At 45.3% G+C, this 15,597-nt stretch overlaps 2 protein-coding genes across 2 annotated transcripts in view; one reads left to right on the top strand and one right to left on the bottom strand.

Moving 5' to 3' along the window:
• Positions 1–1,575: 1,575 nt before the first annotated feature.
• Positions 1,576–13,259, bottom strand: LOC135921386 (uncharacterized). Its single transcript, XM_065455737.2, has 7 exons — positions 13,051–13,259; positions 11,297–11,431; positions 9,565–9,678; positions 7,509–7,691; positions 7,102–7,143; positions 4,520–4,526; positions 1,576–1,588 (listed from the first exon to the last, which is right to left on the bottom strand). Exons 1-7 carry the CDS (start codon positions 13,055–13,057, stop codon positions 1,576–1,578), a joined length of 501 nt encoding a protein of 166 aa, XP_065311809.2. The 5' UTR covers positions 13,058–13,259.
• A 2,249-nt stretch (positions 13,260–15,508) lies between these two features.
• Positions 15,509–15,597, top strand: part of LOC135921396 (structural maintenance of chromosomes protein 2-like) — a 78,072-nt gene continuing 77,983 nt past the window's right edge. Inside the window, exon 1 of the mRNA XM_070526005.1 lies at positions 15,509–15,571. Within this exon, the coding sequence (XP_070382106.1) occupies positions 15,532–15,571 (40 nt within the window). The 5' untranslated portion in view covers positions 15,509–15,531. The remainder of the gene's footprint in view (positions 15,572–15,597) is intronic.

Here is a 15,597-nt window from a genome sequence, read left to right as displayed (position 1 = left end):
GTGCTGCACGTGTGGACAGCGCACCAGCGACGACAGTTGCCAGCCGAAAGTCTACACCGCTAGTTACTCTTATTTTTTCCTTTCGAAATATCTGACCTCGGAGCGCACTTCGTGTTATATTCCGGGTCGTCACACCAATATGACGTCTCTCTCTCTCTCTCTCTCTCTCTCTCTCTCTCTATCTATCTATCTATCTATCTATCTATCTATCTATCTATCTATCTATCTATCTATCTATCTATCTATCTATCTATCTATCTATCTATCTATCTATCTATCTATCTATCTATCTATCTATCTATCTATCTATCTATCTATCTATCTATCTATCTATCTATCTATCTATCTATCTATCTATCTATCTATCTATCTATCTATCTATCTATCTATCTATCTATCTATCTATCTATATCTCTTTCTCTCTGTGTATCTCTCTCTCTCTCTGGTGCATAAAACTGCAGTGAGCTAAGTCGCGCGTTGGATCATCGCTCCACCCATGGGAGGCTGCCTCTTACGTGACCTTGCTGGGTGTCACGGAGGACGACGCAGTTTTTTCCGAAAGTGACAAGTATGTCAGCACGCCACGTATCCTCTCACTTACGTTGGCGACGACAGTATGCAGTAATGATGAATAAAGTCCTGCGGGCTTCAGTTGTTTTCGCCGTTTCCCGTTTCTTTGCAGCATCTCTCTCTCTCTCTCTCTCTCTCTCTCTCTCTCTATATATATATATATATATATATATATATATATATATATATATATATATATATATATATATATATATATATATATATATATATATATATATATATATATATATGAGATACCGATCGTGTTATAATCGCAGCCGCGTAACATACGTGCAGGTACGGTACTCGGCAGTGATGGTGAAGCTGCCGCTCGTAATATAATATTGGTTGGCTAGTCATATTAGTGGACTAGTGATTGTGGTGCTTCTAGTAGTGTTACTGAGGTAGCAACGGTGACGACAGTAGTTGTATTGGCACATGCATCTATGAAACAGTGGCGACTTACAGCTCATAAAGTGCCAAGCGCAATGTACGCGCTTAAGTGAATGCACGTCGTTAATAATGAAGTATCCCATGATGTGGGTTGCCGATGCGTGCGAGTTCGGAGTCTTTACTCGATTACCGGCACTGAGCGCAGGAATCGCGCATACAGCAACTGCATAAAAATACACAAAAAAAATCCAGGACACGCTGTCTCGGTTATCGCCCGTCTTTTCCCTCTAGTTTTTTGCGTCTCTAGGGCGCCAAGTTCCCGCTTCAGTATTTTATTCAATCCAGTTCTGGTTATCATGTAACCAGAATAGCGAGAATTCATTGGTTTACTCTCTTATGCAACATACTAAAGGTGGTGAAATTCTCCACAACTACGTCACGCGCCAAAGACAAATGGAGGAGAACGAGTGTGTTCTGTCGCAACGGTAAGGCCTGGTCCGCTGCTGTTTTAATGGGATTAGCATTCTTTGGGTACTTGAAGCACTTTTCGCTTTGCCGTTTATCTGTCTAATCTCGTTCTCTGGCGCTGATAGATGCATGACGCGACGTAAGTCACATGACGAGGCTGGGAAAAGTGAGAATTCGCACACCACAAATCAGTGTTTGTCCAGGTCACCTCTTTGTGCCTCATTTTTATAGCGCTGGCGAAATGATTGATATATCTCGCGTTTAGTGAAGCTTTCTTTGTGGCGTGAGGAGGTGAAGAAGGTTTCTTCGATTCGATTAGCATCCTCAGCCAAATACATTCCACTACAGATTGTAAGTAAAAGTGTCGCCAGCAATATGATGTTTATCCCTATAAACTGCCTTAATGCTAATCGCACTAACGTCGACAGTCAGCGTCGGATGGTTTCTGCCATAGTTTTTTATTACTTCATTACAAATGAAATAAAGCAGCGGTGTGCGAAAAAACGAAATTTTGAACACGATTTGAATAGGCTTTGCGATTGGCTTCGTATTCGATGCAGTAGTTCATTGTTCGAAGTTGTCGAATATTTGTTTCTCTCCGAATACAAGAGTTAACAAAACTTATTGGACTCTAGCCCTTTAACTGCCATGACAAATTTTGAATGAAAATTTCAAAATGCGGAATTTGTTTTAGACCTACATATTTTATGCCAATCTTTTCTAGAATATGTAATAGCAGCAACGTTTGTTGTATTTTTAGTAATCCTGTTGAAAAAAAAAACAGCAAAAGTCATTGTGTATTAGTTATTAGTCCAAATTACCAAGAAACAGCACATATACACATATGCAAACTGTACGAAGTGCTCAGGACAAGTTAAGTCGCCACTGCCAGTTAAGGGGTAGCCCTTGTTGACAGATTTTGAAAAAAAAATGCAAGTGCGGCATTATTTTAGACCTGCATATTGTTAAAAAATATAGCAAAATAAATGGTATGTTATTTATTTGTCAAAATTACGAGAAAGTCAACATATGCGCATGTGCAAGAATTGAAGAAAGTTCACCCCATAGGACGCTCGTTGTGATGACGAGTTACCTCGCCATCGCCAGCACAAGGATAGAGGGATAAAGCCAGGCGCAAGTGTTTACTTTTCCGAATGATCCTGATGCAAGGAAGCGGCAGTTGTTGCTGGGAGTGCACCAGTTTAAAAGAGAACGACTCGAAACTTCTGTTCAATAATTTGCAATCGTTCAGTCATGATGACTCGATCACCTTTAGGTAGGAAAACAAATTTGTTTTTTTTTCGCTTTAAGCAAGACAATTTATTATTTGTGCAACGTCATTGTGTTTTATTACTCTCACTTTAACGGTTCGCCAGATATCATCAGTTTTTTGCTGTTCGTCATATACAGGCTCCTCATTTGAATGACATAACATGTATAAAATAACGTAAATTGTTTCGTGTTTTTTTACCAAGCAGACTACACGCAACTATTAAGTTTTGCTTCTTTTGGAAGTGACACGAATGTTCAGTATTCGATTCGACGTTCGAAGACCGTTTGCCTCCAATATTCGTATTCGATTCGATTCGGCAATTTCGCTTGTCGAACACCTCCAAAATAAAGAGAAGATAACGAGACTTGGGAGTCGGAAACACTTAGTCGCTGGAGGGATTCGAACCCCCAATACCATCTGATGTTACACGGCCCGTTGCCACCCGAGCTGTCGCAGGGCTACTTCAGCTTGTTACGTCTGAATCGAAACGAACCAAAGCTCAAGTTCTGACGCCTCACCACCCTTCTGACGCTGTCGTACGTTGTAGTGCTTTTGCACCAAATCGTGGTTTTGGCGCATAAAACACCACAATTTAGTGTAGTTTTGTTCGCGTACCACCGTACACGGAATGCTCCTACGCTCACGACCACGTTTGCTGTGAGCTAACGTTTGCAGAAAGATTCAACCCGTGAACGTTCTGTAATGACGTCGTAGGAAGCAATGTTGACAGCGTACTTGTTTTGGGGGGCGTTACAGCAACGACCCTATGTAATTACTGAAAGCAGGTTTTCTGAGACAGAACATTTATTTAAGATTACCACGGTACAACAGCAAGCGATGATCGCCAATGAGCACATTAGTGAACAAATTTAATAATTAGTTTTTATTGATATTTTTTTGCATGTGCAATGGAATTCAGAAATTGAGTGGTCAGGGACGAAGGCATGTTCCCTTAATATAACTTTCTAGGCTGACACCAATTCAAAAAAACAAAAAAATCCATCCCCCAAATCGACCAACGAATACTGTGATGTCCCGCACAATTAATTTTTTTCCCATTAGCAATGGATTAAGCCGTACTTTAACGCATTGCACCGCAAGTTTGTTAATACACACGCCTAAAGCAGCGAGACGTGCGTAATTGGAGATTGACGGGATAATTATTCGCTCATCAGTGGGCATAAAATAGGGCGATAATTAGGCTAATGATGACGACACTGACGATGATCATCATCCTTACAGTATTGAAGCTGGAGCTAGTTTCAGGATTCACACAACGCATACACGCACTTTGGGCAGCGACTGGCTTCAATCCGTCATTTGCGACATGCGTGCTGCAGCTGACAATTTAAAATCTAAGTGAAATTTAGCTGACGTGTTTATTGGCGGTTACCGCCCACTTTTCCGATGTTCTCCTACGAATACTTACCGGCAAAAATTACCGTCTTGTCTCGAATCCCTTATTTCTAACTATCGCAGACAGTTGTAGCTGATACCCCCGGTGTGTAGACAAAAAAAAACAACAACAAACGTTTCTCGTTGGCTCACCAAATAATTTGTATTGTGCCGTGCAGTTTGCACCGCTGGACTGGGCAATAGAGCGTCTTCCTAATATTAAATTTTCATTTCTTTGGGAGGATATTAGTTTGATACATTATATAATAATAGTTGACTAAATATTAACCTTAATCTTTATGTCGATTTCAGCGTAATGTGCATACCAGCATTTCAGCGCATACCAGTCTAGCGACAGAATGGAGCAACGGGCCTATAAATTTAAGAGAAGTTTACTCCTAGTGATAACAAGATACATACCTGGAATCTGAAAAGAAAAGAGAGAGAGAGAAAAGCGGTTGAAGTGCAAACAATTGGAGTGTCGCTAAATCTGAGGACAAGCGACTACCAGGACAAGGCCCTCGCGTTTGAAACTGACCAAAAGAAAAATTTCGACATTGACTAGAGTTTGACGATAAAACTAACGCATTATCTCCTGTGATTTCGTAAAGCAAGTGTACGGCGTCACCTCAAAAACATTTTTTTACACTGCGCAGTTTTCTAGGAACTGAAATAAACCACAAAGGGAGAGCCGTACACTTCGAAACAAACTGCGGCGAATCATCAATTAAATGAGAATGTCAATCGCTTCGTATTTGTGTGCGTGCGCGTGCGCGTGCGTGCGTGTGTGTGTGTGTGTGTGTGCGTGTGCGTGCGTGCGTGCGTGTGTGTGTGTGTGTCTGTGTGTGTGTGTGTGCGTGCGTGCGTGCGTGCGTGCATGCGTGTGTGTGTGTGTGCGTGTGCGTGTGCGTGTGTGTGTGCGTGCGTGCGTGCGTGTGTGCGTGTGGTCCACATCAACTCGGTAAACGTTCCCAACACTTGGGCATAATGTATCTTTCGCTCGTTAGGAGCACAATGTAGTTCATTTCTACCGATAAGCAATTGACTAAGTCCATGACGTCATGGCTACCTGGTGCAGGAACTTTGAGGTGGTGTCGCCATGTGGCTTTCGTTTCTTGCATCTTTTCTCGCTTACCAAGTCTCGTCTAATAGTAATATTCACTTACTTTGGTATTGCAAGAGGGGTGTCTTTAGTGTCTCTTTAAACGCCAGACGTATCAAAAAGCCTAGCATAATTCCGCATATCGTCCATTCTGGCGTGTAGGGCGCAGCGGCGATAGCATTTCGGATGAGGGGCAAATCGTTCCGAGGAGAACGAACAACTCAGACGGCTGGTGGATTGGGCTAGCTGGTTTTTCATACAGATAACTGGTGCAGCGCGAAGCAGGACGATATGGCGAGAAGCGCTTGGCCTCGTCCCTTTCTCGTTTTTTCCCACCTTGTTTAGCGCAGTCACGACTTCTCAGTACGGAGCCGCTACGTGGATAAAAGGATGTTTCACGTTGCCATATTAGTTTACGAGATTACTGGAGTATTTTATCTGCTTCAATGAAGCCACAAAGTGCCGCCACCAAACGCAAAAAGAAAAACAAAGTTTAGTGTAGTCGGCATACTAGACAAAACTATATGCCAGTTTTCGTAACTTAGAAAATTCGGCGGGGCCTAACAATACAATAAAAAAAGTTTACCGTGCTCCTGTAAAGCGTGTTCTGTCTGTTATGACAACTTGTCTTGCGAAAAAGCCATGCAGATGTAACATAACAAAACGTTTTCAATGTGCTCCTGTAAAGCGTGCTTTTCTGTTAGCGTTTCTCGTTGTGCAAAGAAGCCAGCACACTCGAACAAGGAGTTTTGTTTAGTAATTCCTTCAAGTGGCTTTTGTTAATACCATGAGATGGGAACAAATCACAGACATCGTGACATCTGCGCGAACTCCTGACATTTGACAATTGAAGAAGGATTCTAGATGCGCGCAAATTGCGTATTACCAAAGCTTGCAGTGGTCCGGCTAAGGACTTCTTGACACAGCGTAAAAGTAGAGAATATTCTTAGTCGAAATATCACTCAATTGCCTTGAATTCTCTGAGCCGAGAGTAGCGTTAGAGCAAGTTTATTGGCACGTAAGGCAAGTAACAGCAAATAGCGAGGAGGGACATATTAAAATGACTCAAGAGAGTTAAAAAAAATTAAATTATGGGGTTTTACGTGCCAAAACCACTTTCTGATTATGAAGCACGCCGTAGTGGGGGACTCCGGAAATTTCTACCACCTGGGGATCTTTAACGTGCACCTAAATCTAAGTACACGGGTGTTTTCGCATTTCGCCCCCATCGAAATGCGGCCGCCGCGGCCGGGATTCGATCCCGCGACCTCGTGCTCAGCAGCCTAACACCATAGCCAGTGAGCAACCACGGCGGGTACAAGAGAGTTCAAAGAAACTGCAACGTTAACAGTATAATGAAAGCAACTAACGTTAGTTATGTAGATTACGATAATTGAATGGCTAAGCGGGTGAGCGGAGTTCGGCATACCGGTAATGTAGTAAAAATGTAGTTAAAATAAATGTAGTTAAATGTAGTTAAAAGAATAAGTTGGCATAAGTTGGTGGGTTGTCAACCCTGAAATTGACGGGCCGCCTCCTAGTGACGTCATAGAATTTGGGAGCGTATGCCGCGTGCAATGATTAATTCACTAACGATGAAGATTACATTGCTGCCTAGAGGAAACAAAAACTCAGCCTGGAGATTTTGGCGTGTATTTCTTGCATAGCGAAGTACCAAAAGCAGCTCAAATTTCGGGATCCCGGACCTCATGTTGACGTCACGGACGACGAACTTTTGGCGCGAAAGCGGATAGAAGTTTCTTTTCAGTTTCTCGAGCAGTAAGCGATCTTTTCGGCCGAGAAAATGTTGACGTCACTGAAAGCTCTATAAACCAGTGTAGGCTGGCTTCAATATCTATTTGATCATCTTTAAATTATAAAATGCCGGATCAACACTCACCTGTGACGTCGTGATCATCTGTGGTGACGCTATCCCGGTCACCTGTGTTAGAGACAAGATGCACATCTTTCAGAAGTAACGCCCAAATACGTATCGCCCAGAAAACAGAAACCGGTTAAATTACGTGTCCCGATTGCGTGCCGGTACTTGCGAGAATTATCCCACCTCGTAGAGATGTTTCTACTTACTGGATGATTATGGCTATGGCTATGGCTGGCTGGCTACTTACTTGCTGACTATGGCGTATATTGCCTTTCTATACTTAAGAAGCGTACTATAATCAGGTTCTGCTTTAGTGCAATGCCACCATGGGCCCCGCGCACAGACTAGCGACACCTTCTACCGACGACGACCACAACGATGACGACGCGCATCCAAATCTAGTTTGCATACGTGCAGTGACTCACGCTCCATCTGCTGCGCCTCGCCGGCTCCTGCGGCGGCCAGCTGGATGTGCTGCTTGGACTGCTGCTGCCCGCACGCACTGTCGACCGACGTCACCCAGAACGGGCTCTTGGCCCGCGCAGGTCCTGTGGCCGGCATGGCGGCCGACGCGAGCGCCCAGCGGGACACCGGCGAAGCCCCGCCACCTGCGACCGCAGCGGCATTCGTATATAGCCTTTGCCGAGTACTCGCTGATGCATCAAACACATTGGCCTCACGAAAGAGGACACAGAGCTGCCTGTTAAGAGGAAGCTTCCGCTCGAGAGCATGCTATATATAAACAGTGAGATGCCCAAGCAAACGCGCTATGTCCCGTGAATACACTTACCCGGGTCCCTTTGATCTCCTGGCCAACCACTTACGACCCGTACTTAGACGGATAAGAATTGCACCTCGAAAAAAAGGGCGCTTCTCCGGGAACTGCGAGACAATCGCGTCACCCTCCCAAGTTTGTTCAGAATACCGATTAGACGTCAAGTAGTAATTACGAGGAAACCACAAGCAGGCACACGCCTAACAGAAAGCTACAAACAACATTTTCATACAATACAAGGTATACGCAAGTGCTCACAATTGCAGCATATCCCAATAGCAAACGCTTTCTTTGGGAATGCCCAGCCACGCAAGCAATAAATAGAAAATATTTAAACGAGCTACTCATATCCCTCCAACTAAATTCCAGAGAAAAAGTGTATCGCTCCCCGACGTGGTTCTGAGCCACAGCTCTGGAAACCCTTGGTGGAGTTCATCTTGGAAATTCTTAACGAAGAATAAGAGTAACGCCCCAGGACCCGGACCTTTGAGAGTAACAATAAACATCCTTCTCGCCATCTCTGAATGCCCAAGAATAAGGTACGATCGAGACTGGGTTAGTGGGTGTTCCATCTTGGTAATCCAGAGAGAAACCTGACAAAGGAATAAAATAAAGGGGGGGGGGAGGGTGACTTAGAAGTACTTGTCTACGTCCCCCCTTTTTTGCGTCTTTGGTCTGGTTTCGCGCTGTTTAATACGATACGTAAGTACGCGGGGACGCCGACGGATAAATTGTTTCTTTTTATTAATTCTGAAAATGTTTATTCGTTCTAAATTGTTTCTGAAATTCGTTATCCTCAACCACTACAACGATTTAGGGGATTGATGCATTTAAAATACGAAGACAAAATTTTGTAACAGTCAGCAGAAGATTTTCAACGTGCACCATGAGTTTTCTTTAGAAATACTTCCAGAATGTCAAATGTTTACAACGCTAACTCAGCAGTAAAAAACGATAACACAATTTCGTAAATTGTACCTAACCATAAATCGAAGGCGGGCGAAACTGCTGTATTGTACATCGTTCAGGCACGTACCACTTAATATATATGACTAACGCTTCATGCAAAATCCCCGTAAACATTGTAAGAATGTCATTTAAGCTGTAAGTTCACATATCAACACTTGTCCACTCGAGATACTCTAATAGATGCAGTTGACAGAACTGCAACGTGTGTTTTTTAGGGCAGATTCCCATATTTGTAAACTTTACGCTTCTATGTTTTTTTTAGAACCTTACTGAGATTCCGGCAATTTTCGTAAAAAGTATGTGGTCCTAAATCGAAATTCTGCTTCGTACAGTTACTAGAATTGACTTTTCTTATGCAAATAAAAAAAAGTCACTGAAATCGTTACAGCTATTGGATACAGCGATTGGAGATAATTGCTGCGTTATACGTGCATTTAAATAGGAAGAGAGGAGTTGGTTCTTAATCATAGTTTCCTCTCCAAAGCGCTTCGGTATCGTCTCTTGGTGGTTCCACTACGAGGAGGAATTGTCTCGAGAAACGTATCTTCAATCCAGGGCATCCGAGCGTGTTGGGCCGACTTTTTTTTTTAGAGAGATGGAGAGAGAGAAGGCGGGGAGGGTGGGATCACGGAGAGTCGGTTTGTGAAGGCTATGTGTGCGAGACGTAATGCTGCTGCTTCCTAATGTATTCTATTTTTTCCAAGCACCACCTCAGGCAGGTTACCGCGGTCACCTACCGGTGCCTCCGGCGCAGAGGAACTCGGGGACACTGTGGGTGGGAGACACGACTCCGGGGCTGCGGCACCATCCCGGCGGAGGGCTCGGGTGTCGTGCCGGGCTCGTGTTCAGCGCTGAGATGGCGGGCGGAACGGGAAGTTATTAGACAATAGAGACTTTTAGCTCGTACGCTATTCCGGTAAACGGGAGCAGTTTGGGCGGATTACCGGATGGTCGGGGCGTAAACGTGAGCGGTGAAGCCGCCTGGTGTTGTAAAGCTCAACCAGACAAACGCAGAGCTAAAACTGCAGTAACTCACCATATCCTGCTTCGCCACTCGTGCAAATTTTTGGCAGCGGCGTAATTGTGAACACGATTACGCCACTGTCGAAAATTTACGCCAGCAGCTAAGCAGAACATAGTAATTAGCTCTGTGTTTGTGTGGTTGAGCTTTGCGCCACCAGCTGGCGCCACCGATCTGGCTGCTCACCTTGACGCCCCCGCTAAACCGGAAAACCGCCCGCGCTTGCCCGAATACCGAACACGCTAAACGTCTCTAATTTTAGTTTAGCGTACGCAACAATAGCGTATGCGCTATAGTATAGCGTACTCTAAGCAGCAAACGTTCATTAACCGAGAACACATCTTCGTCCTCACAAAAGAATAAAGAAAGAGTTGAGTAATAATACTAAACAACTCGCATATATCGAAGGTAGAATATCGTGCAGGCGTACCATTTTGCTCGAAGTATAGTTTAATACATGTGCACCACATTTTCGGGCATTACATTATACCAGTTCCGCCAACAATAGGCGGATAATAATATCTACGCAATCGCAGGAACTCCTGGTCCGAATGCAATTGCTCTGGCGAGTAAACCTGCCGTCCCTATTGATACAACACTCGGTATCGCGGCTCAAATTATTTTTTTTCTTTAATGTTCCTTTTAGGCCAAATAAATGCAACGAAATTTCAAACAGTGTAGGAAGCCTATGTAGTTTAAGAAACTTTAGGTAGATGGGCCTCTGCGCAAAATGTGCGTTTGAAGTACGAGTGGAAGCCCGCAAATAGCCGTTTTCTACACCGAAACTGAAAAGCAAGAGAAAAGAAAGACCGCCGGCCTTTATAACGCACGCCGGAAGTGACACATGACCTAGAACGCGCGGCTCCTCCACATGGGCTCGGAGATTGGCGTGCGCCCGTTAACGAAGATCTCGGAGGCGACGTGCTGGGACTTGCGTCATAGTCGCCAGCTATTAGATGCACGCGTCATCTGCTCAATGCTTTTCTTTTTCAAAGGCTGCTGACACGAATATTACGCTATTACCAGCTCCTCGGCTTCGCCAGGAACGCTTCAGTGGTGCACACGTGCTCATTTATTTTAGGCCCTTGGCCAGACGCTCAGTCGAGTTTCAAGGCCATCAAGGCATTACTGAACTTTTTAAAAATTACGGGCCTGGATTGCAGACTTTGAGCACGCCAAATTGCTTGCCATATGTTCTACATCTTCCTTCTATCGTCATCGTCACCCATCATGCACCTCTTCCTTCCCTCTTTCTTTCCCTCTTCCCCTTCCCCCAATGCCGAGTAGCTGGCTAGAGGAATATACCTCAGGCCGACCTCTCGGCATTTCGTGTCATTAAACTTCTTTCTCTCTCTCTGGCCAAAGTGAAATGTCGTTGCAGTTGTCCTTTACTAAGGTTGTCATCCGAACGTCCCTCGCGGCTGCGTTGAGCAGTTTCGCCGACTCACTGTCGTAAGAGTGGGAGCCTCGCGGTGAAGCGGGCCTCGAGTCAACGGGGCTGCCCTCCTGGGAAGCCGTCGAGCTCTCGCCCGACGAAGAGGGCGGAGAGGACAGACAGGTACCCTGCCAACGTCGGTTTACTGCTGCATGGGAAATAAGTGGAGATTGGGGTGCGAGGTCATTAGAGAGAGCAAAATTAAAAAAAAAAAATTGGCGATGTGGTATAAGATGACCGTTTTGAACTATAGCGCAAGAGAAAAAAGAAAGAAAAGAAAAAGAAAAGCGGAGCACTAGAGAAAAAGAGGCGCCCCCACACGTTGGTGTCCATAGATGTTTCGAGAAATCGCCATTCTCCCTTTCCCGCTCCCCTCTTATAATCCTCCTTCTACACATAGAACGTACGCCGCTAAACCACTCTCCCTAAAACATTCCAGACCTCTCAGCACACGTGCAAAAACAAATAACATTTACAATTTGCCAACAAAGAAAGACACCAAGGACAACAGGGGAAATTACTTGTCTAAGTACAAGTAATTTCTCGTGTAGTCCTTAATGTTTTTTTTTGTTGGCTTCTTATGGTATGATTAATAAATATCGGGCGCCCCGGTTAATCCCCGTTCTTCTCGTTCTATAATTTGCGTCATACTACATTTATTACCAATACTCGTCTTCAAACTGTATTGCGTACAGTCAATCCTCGTTCATACGTATGTTGGCGTAAACCATGCTTTGGAGCCAGTTAAAAAACAAAGCAAAAAGCAAGAAAAAAAACGCTATCCAGTCGAAATGTCATGTGACCGCGCTATGAGCCAATCACGCACGAGCGATGGCAGGAGAGCGCGAGAATTGGGAAGACGCCGGCTAGATAAACGAATGGCACGCTATACCTTGAAACTTTTTTTTATCTTGGTACCTTATGCGTTTGTTTTTATGGGCAGTCGATTTTGGTCACACTGGTATTTGTAAACAGACGTAGACGCAATAAAAATGCCCTATGCACATATATGGTTTACACCAACAGATAAGGGAGTACAGACATGATGTTTTCGACTGCTTTTTTTCCCCGTTAAATGAAGGTCAGGGACCTCTAACAACTGGAAAAAAATAGCAATCAAAGCACCAGAGTTGCTGCCATGCACCTATGTGCCCTATATTCCGCCAATTGTAGTACGCGTATATATCCAATGTTTAATTATAGAGGGACAACTCCAACAAAAATTTATTTAAAGAAAAGCTTTTGGAGCCCGACCGGCTCCTTCTGGGTGAGATGGCTTGAGGCATGCGTTTTTTTCGTTTTTTTTTTTGCGCAAGACACTTTTTTGTAGACCTTGAGCTGAACCGATGGAAAGTGTTCTCTGACGTACGAATGACGTTGCCGATTGGTGGTGCGTGCGCGTGTGTGTGTGAACTCAAACACGTCAGATCTACCAAAGCCACTTTCACATGCTTTTTTTTTTCGCACCTTCGTACCGGCGACGGGGTTCTGGCGCGAAGTTGGACCTCTTACCGTGCAATTACCGAAAATCTAACAGTTTTCAACGAGTACTTTACTAGTCTAAACTAATTTATTGTTTCTCGTAAGTGGGGGCCCACGTAACGTGCACTGACAACGATACGAGCGTTTTCCGCACTCCATTGCAGGTCTAGCTCGCCGGAATGCGACCGGGAGTCGAGCCCGCTACCTCGTGCTTAACAGCGGGACGGCATAGTCTTTCGACTGCGAACTCAAATCTTATAGTTTTCAAGGATATAGTACGCATACCGGCCATTTCTTCAGTCGGTCGTTTCGAGAGTAGAGGTGGGAAGCAAGCAGGGGCTGGGCGGCAGGATCTCCCCGCTATCGTGGGTATTCGTGCTGCGTGCGCTCGTGTTCGCTGCTACTGATGATGACGTCAAGCATTGGCCCACACCCACTGCAGTGGTTCTACCGGGCGAGAAGCGGACGGTGGAAGGAATAGAAATTGGGGGCGGCAACTGCTGGCATTCAATCTAGAACCAGGCGAACTATTTCACCCTTTCGGCGTCACCGACGAATCGGTACGTTTCTGGATTATTGTTCTCTCACTCTGGGCTCCATACTGTACGCTGCAATGCCTGACGGCTCCTCTTCAACAACGAACACGTTCTTGGACAACTGTCAACTTCCTTGCATAAAACATGTTTCACGTGAATGCAATTTTAGACCGAAAGCGGCGCGGAGGCCGTCACAAACATGATTTAATGAGATTAGAATTTTTTTTGCCTGACTATATGACAACGTAGTCCCTTCGGACCAATTAAAGTTTCTTGTCTGTCTGTCTGTCTGCCTGACTCTATCTGTTTATCCTCCTAAGCTGACCCAGTGACCCAGATTGTCTACTACAGCTCCAGCCTCTGGATATGTACTCGTGGTTGTGATGCCATCGTGGTCATATTGCATTGTCGTAATTACAGCTTCGTCATCCTACTCTTGCCATTGTCGTCGTACAGCCGTAATATGCATTCGTTGTCGCACCTCGTCGTGATGTGATGCCGTCGTAGAAATTGTATTGCCTTCATTTCAGCTTTTACCCGCCGTGGTTGCTCAGTGGCTATGGTGTTAGGCTGCTGAGCACGAGGTCGCGGGATCGAATCCCGGCCACGGTGGCCGCATTTCGATGGGGGCGAAATGCGAAAACACCCGTGTACTTAGATTTAGGTGCTCGTTAAAGAACCCCAGGTGGTCGAAATTTCCGGAGTCCTCCACTACGGCGTGCCTCGTGATCAGAAAGTGGTTTTGGCGCGTGAAACCCCATAATTTTAAATGATTCTCGTCCCGCCATCGCCGTTATTGCTACCACCGTCGTGCATTCGTTGCCGTACCGTCGTGGTAGTTCAATCACCGTCATTCTGACTTCGTCATCAGACTCGTCATGCTGTGGTCCACACGCCATCGTGATCACAGTGTTATCATACCGTAGTCGTGCTGTCGTCGTGACCCCTTCATCGTCAGTCTTCGTGATAAAGTCGCCGTCAAGTCATCATCGTCATACCGCCTTCGACGCTTTCGTCATGCATTCCCTAAAGAACTTCTTCATTGTATTGTCGTGACTGCGCGTTGTCGTCATACAGTCGTTGTCATGCCGTCGTGCCAATGGCCGACATTGGCAAGCGAGTGCCGCGGCAACGTGGCCCGAAACCGACGCGCCTCAGAATGACAGCCACAAATTTTTAAATACCGTATGTACTCGTGTAAGGGCCGCATCCCAACTTTGGAGGGCAAAATTTTGGAAAAAGAAACACAAAATGGGCCGCCGGAAAGCGAGGTTAGTTCCGTTACCGCTAGATGACGCTAGCTGCTTTGCCGTCGACGCCGCTGACGTCATTCGCGCCGGCGCCACCACGCCACTGTGTGGCGCGTCGTCTCGGCTGTGTTTGCAGCGTTTCCGGTCAGATCGGTGACATTTCGCCTCTGGAGAAGGGGGCACTGTTTGGGTCAACAACAGTCAACGCTGGTCACGGTCGATGGGCCGGCATGTGAGGTCGTTTACTGCAGCGTTGTCATCTGCGCATATCTTACGCTCTGCTACAGTTGCGGGAACGGTATGAACATTTAGCGGACCGTCATCGGCCCGATTTATGTAAGGGCCGCACCCAGCCGAGATTCTAGCAAAAAAAAAGTGCGGCCCTTAGACGGATATTCATAAACGTGTTTTCAGCAACCAGTTGTGTCGGTGCAGTGCTTGAATGCTAATCGCATTGCCATAGACAGTCATCATGAGATGGTATCTGCCGAAATGTTTGTCACTACTCAAGTGCGGCCGTCATTACTGTGGTAACCTATATTGGTTAAGAAATCAAACAATCCTAAATCATTTTTTTTTTTAGAAATGGCGTCACAGGACATCGCATGGACAAAGCTGGACAAAATGACGTGGAAGGACAGAAAAGAAAAAAGAAAAGTGCTTGCCACTACTTTCCCAACATATAATTGCGAAAGCATTATATGCCTCATTGAGTGAAAATCCATCTCATTCGGCGTTGCCGAAGTTGATACCAAGAATGGCTGACAGCTCAAGGAGTAAAAATATGTAAAAAAATGCTCAGATCGACGATGAGTCAGTTAACGAAATTGAAAGAAAATTTGGTGCATTTCGGCCGATGCGTCCGGGGTGCGAGACGAGCACGCTTCCCCGACACCAGGGCGGCTTTTCTCGTTTTTTTTTCTTTCATGGTATTTATTACTGTAGCAAGCCACCTGATAAAACACTCACCAGTTGTAGTCATGGGATGGAGGCCGGCTCCACGGTTCTGGCTGACTAAAGGTATGCATAATGCGTGTGTCATTGCA

This window comes from Dermacentor albipictus, chromosome 9 (assembly GCF_038994185.2).
Source record: "Dermacentor albipictus isolate Rhodes 1998 colony chromosome 9, USDA_Dalb.pri_finalv2, whole genome shotgun sequence".
Classification (NCBI taxonomy): Eukaryota; Metazoa; Arthropoda; class Arachnida; order Ixodida; family Ixodidae; genus Dermacentor; species Dermacentor albipictus.
The sequence above is the reverse complement of the archived record's forward strand: the minus strand, read 5'-3'. Positions and strand labels throughout refer to the sequence as shown.

Coding starts and splice junctions, on each gene's coding strand:
- LOC135921386 (XM_065455737.2), bottom strand. Junction 9,679..11,296: donor AGGCTCCCACTCTTACGACA/GTGAGTCGGCGA, acceptor CCGCCATCTCAG/CGCTGAACACGAGCCCGGCA. Junction 7,144..7,508: donor CGAGGCGCAGCAGATGGAGC/GTGAGTCACTGC, acceptor TCTCTAACACAG/GTGACCGGGATAGCGTCACC.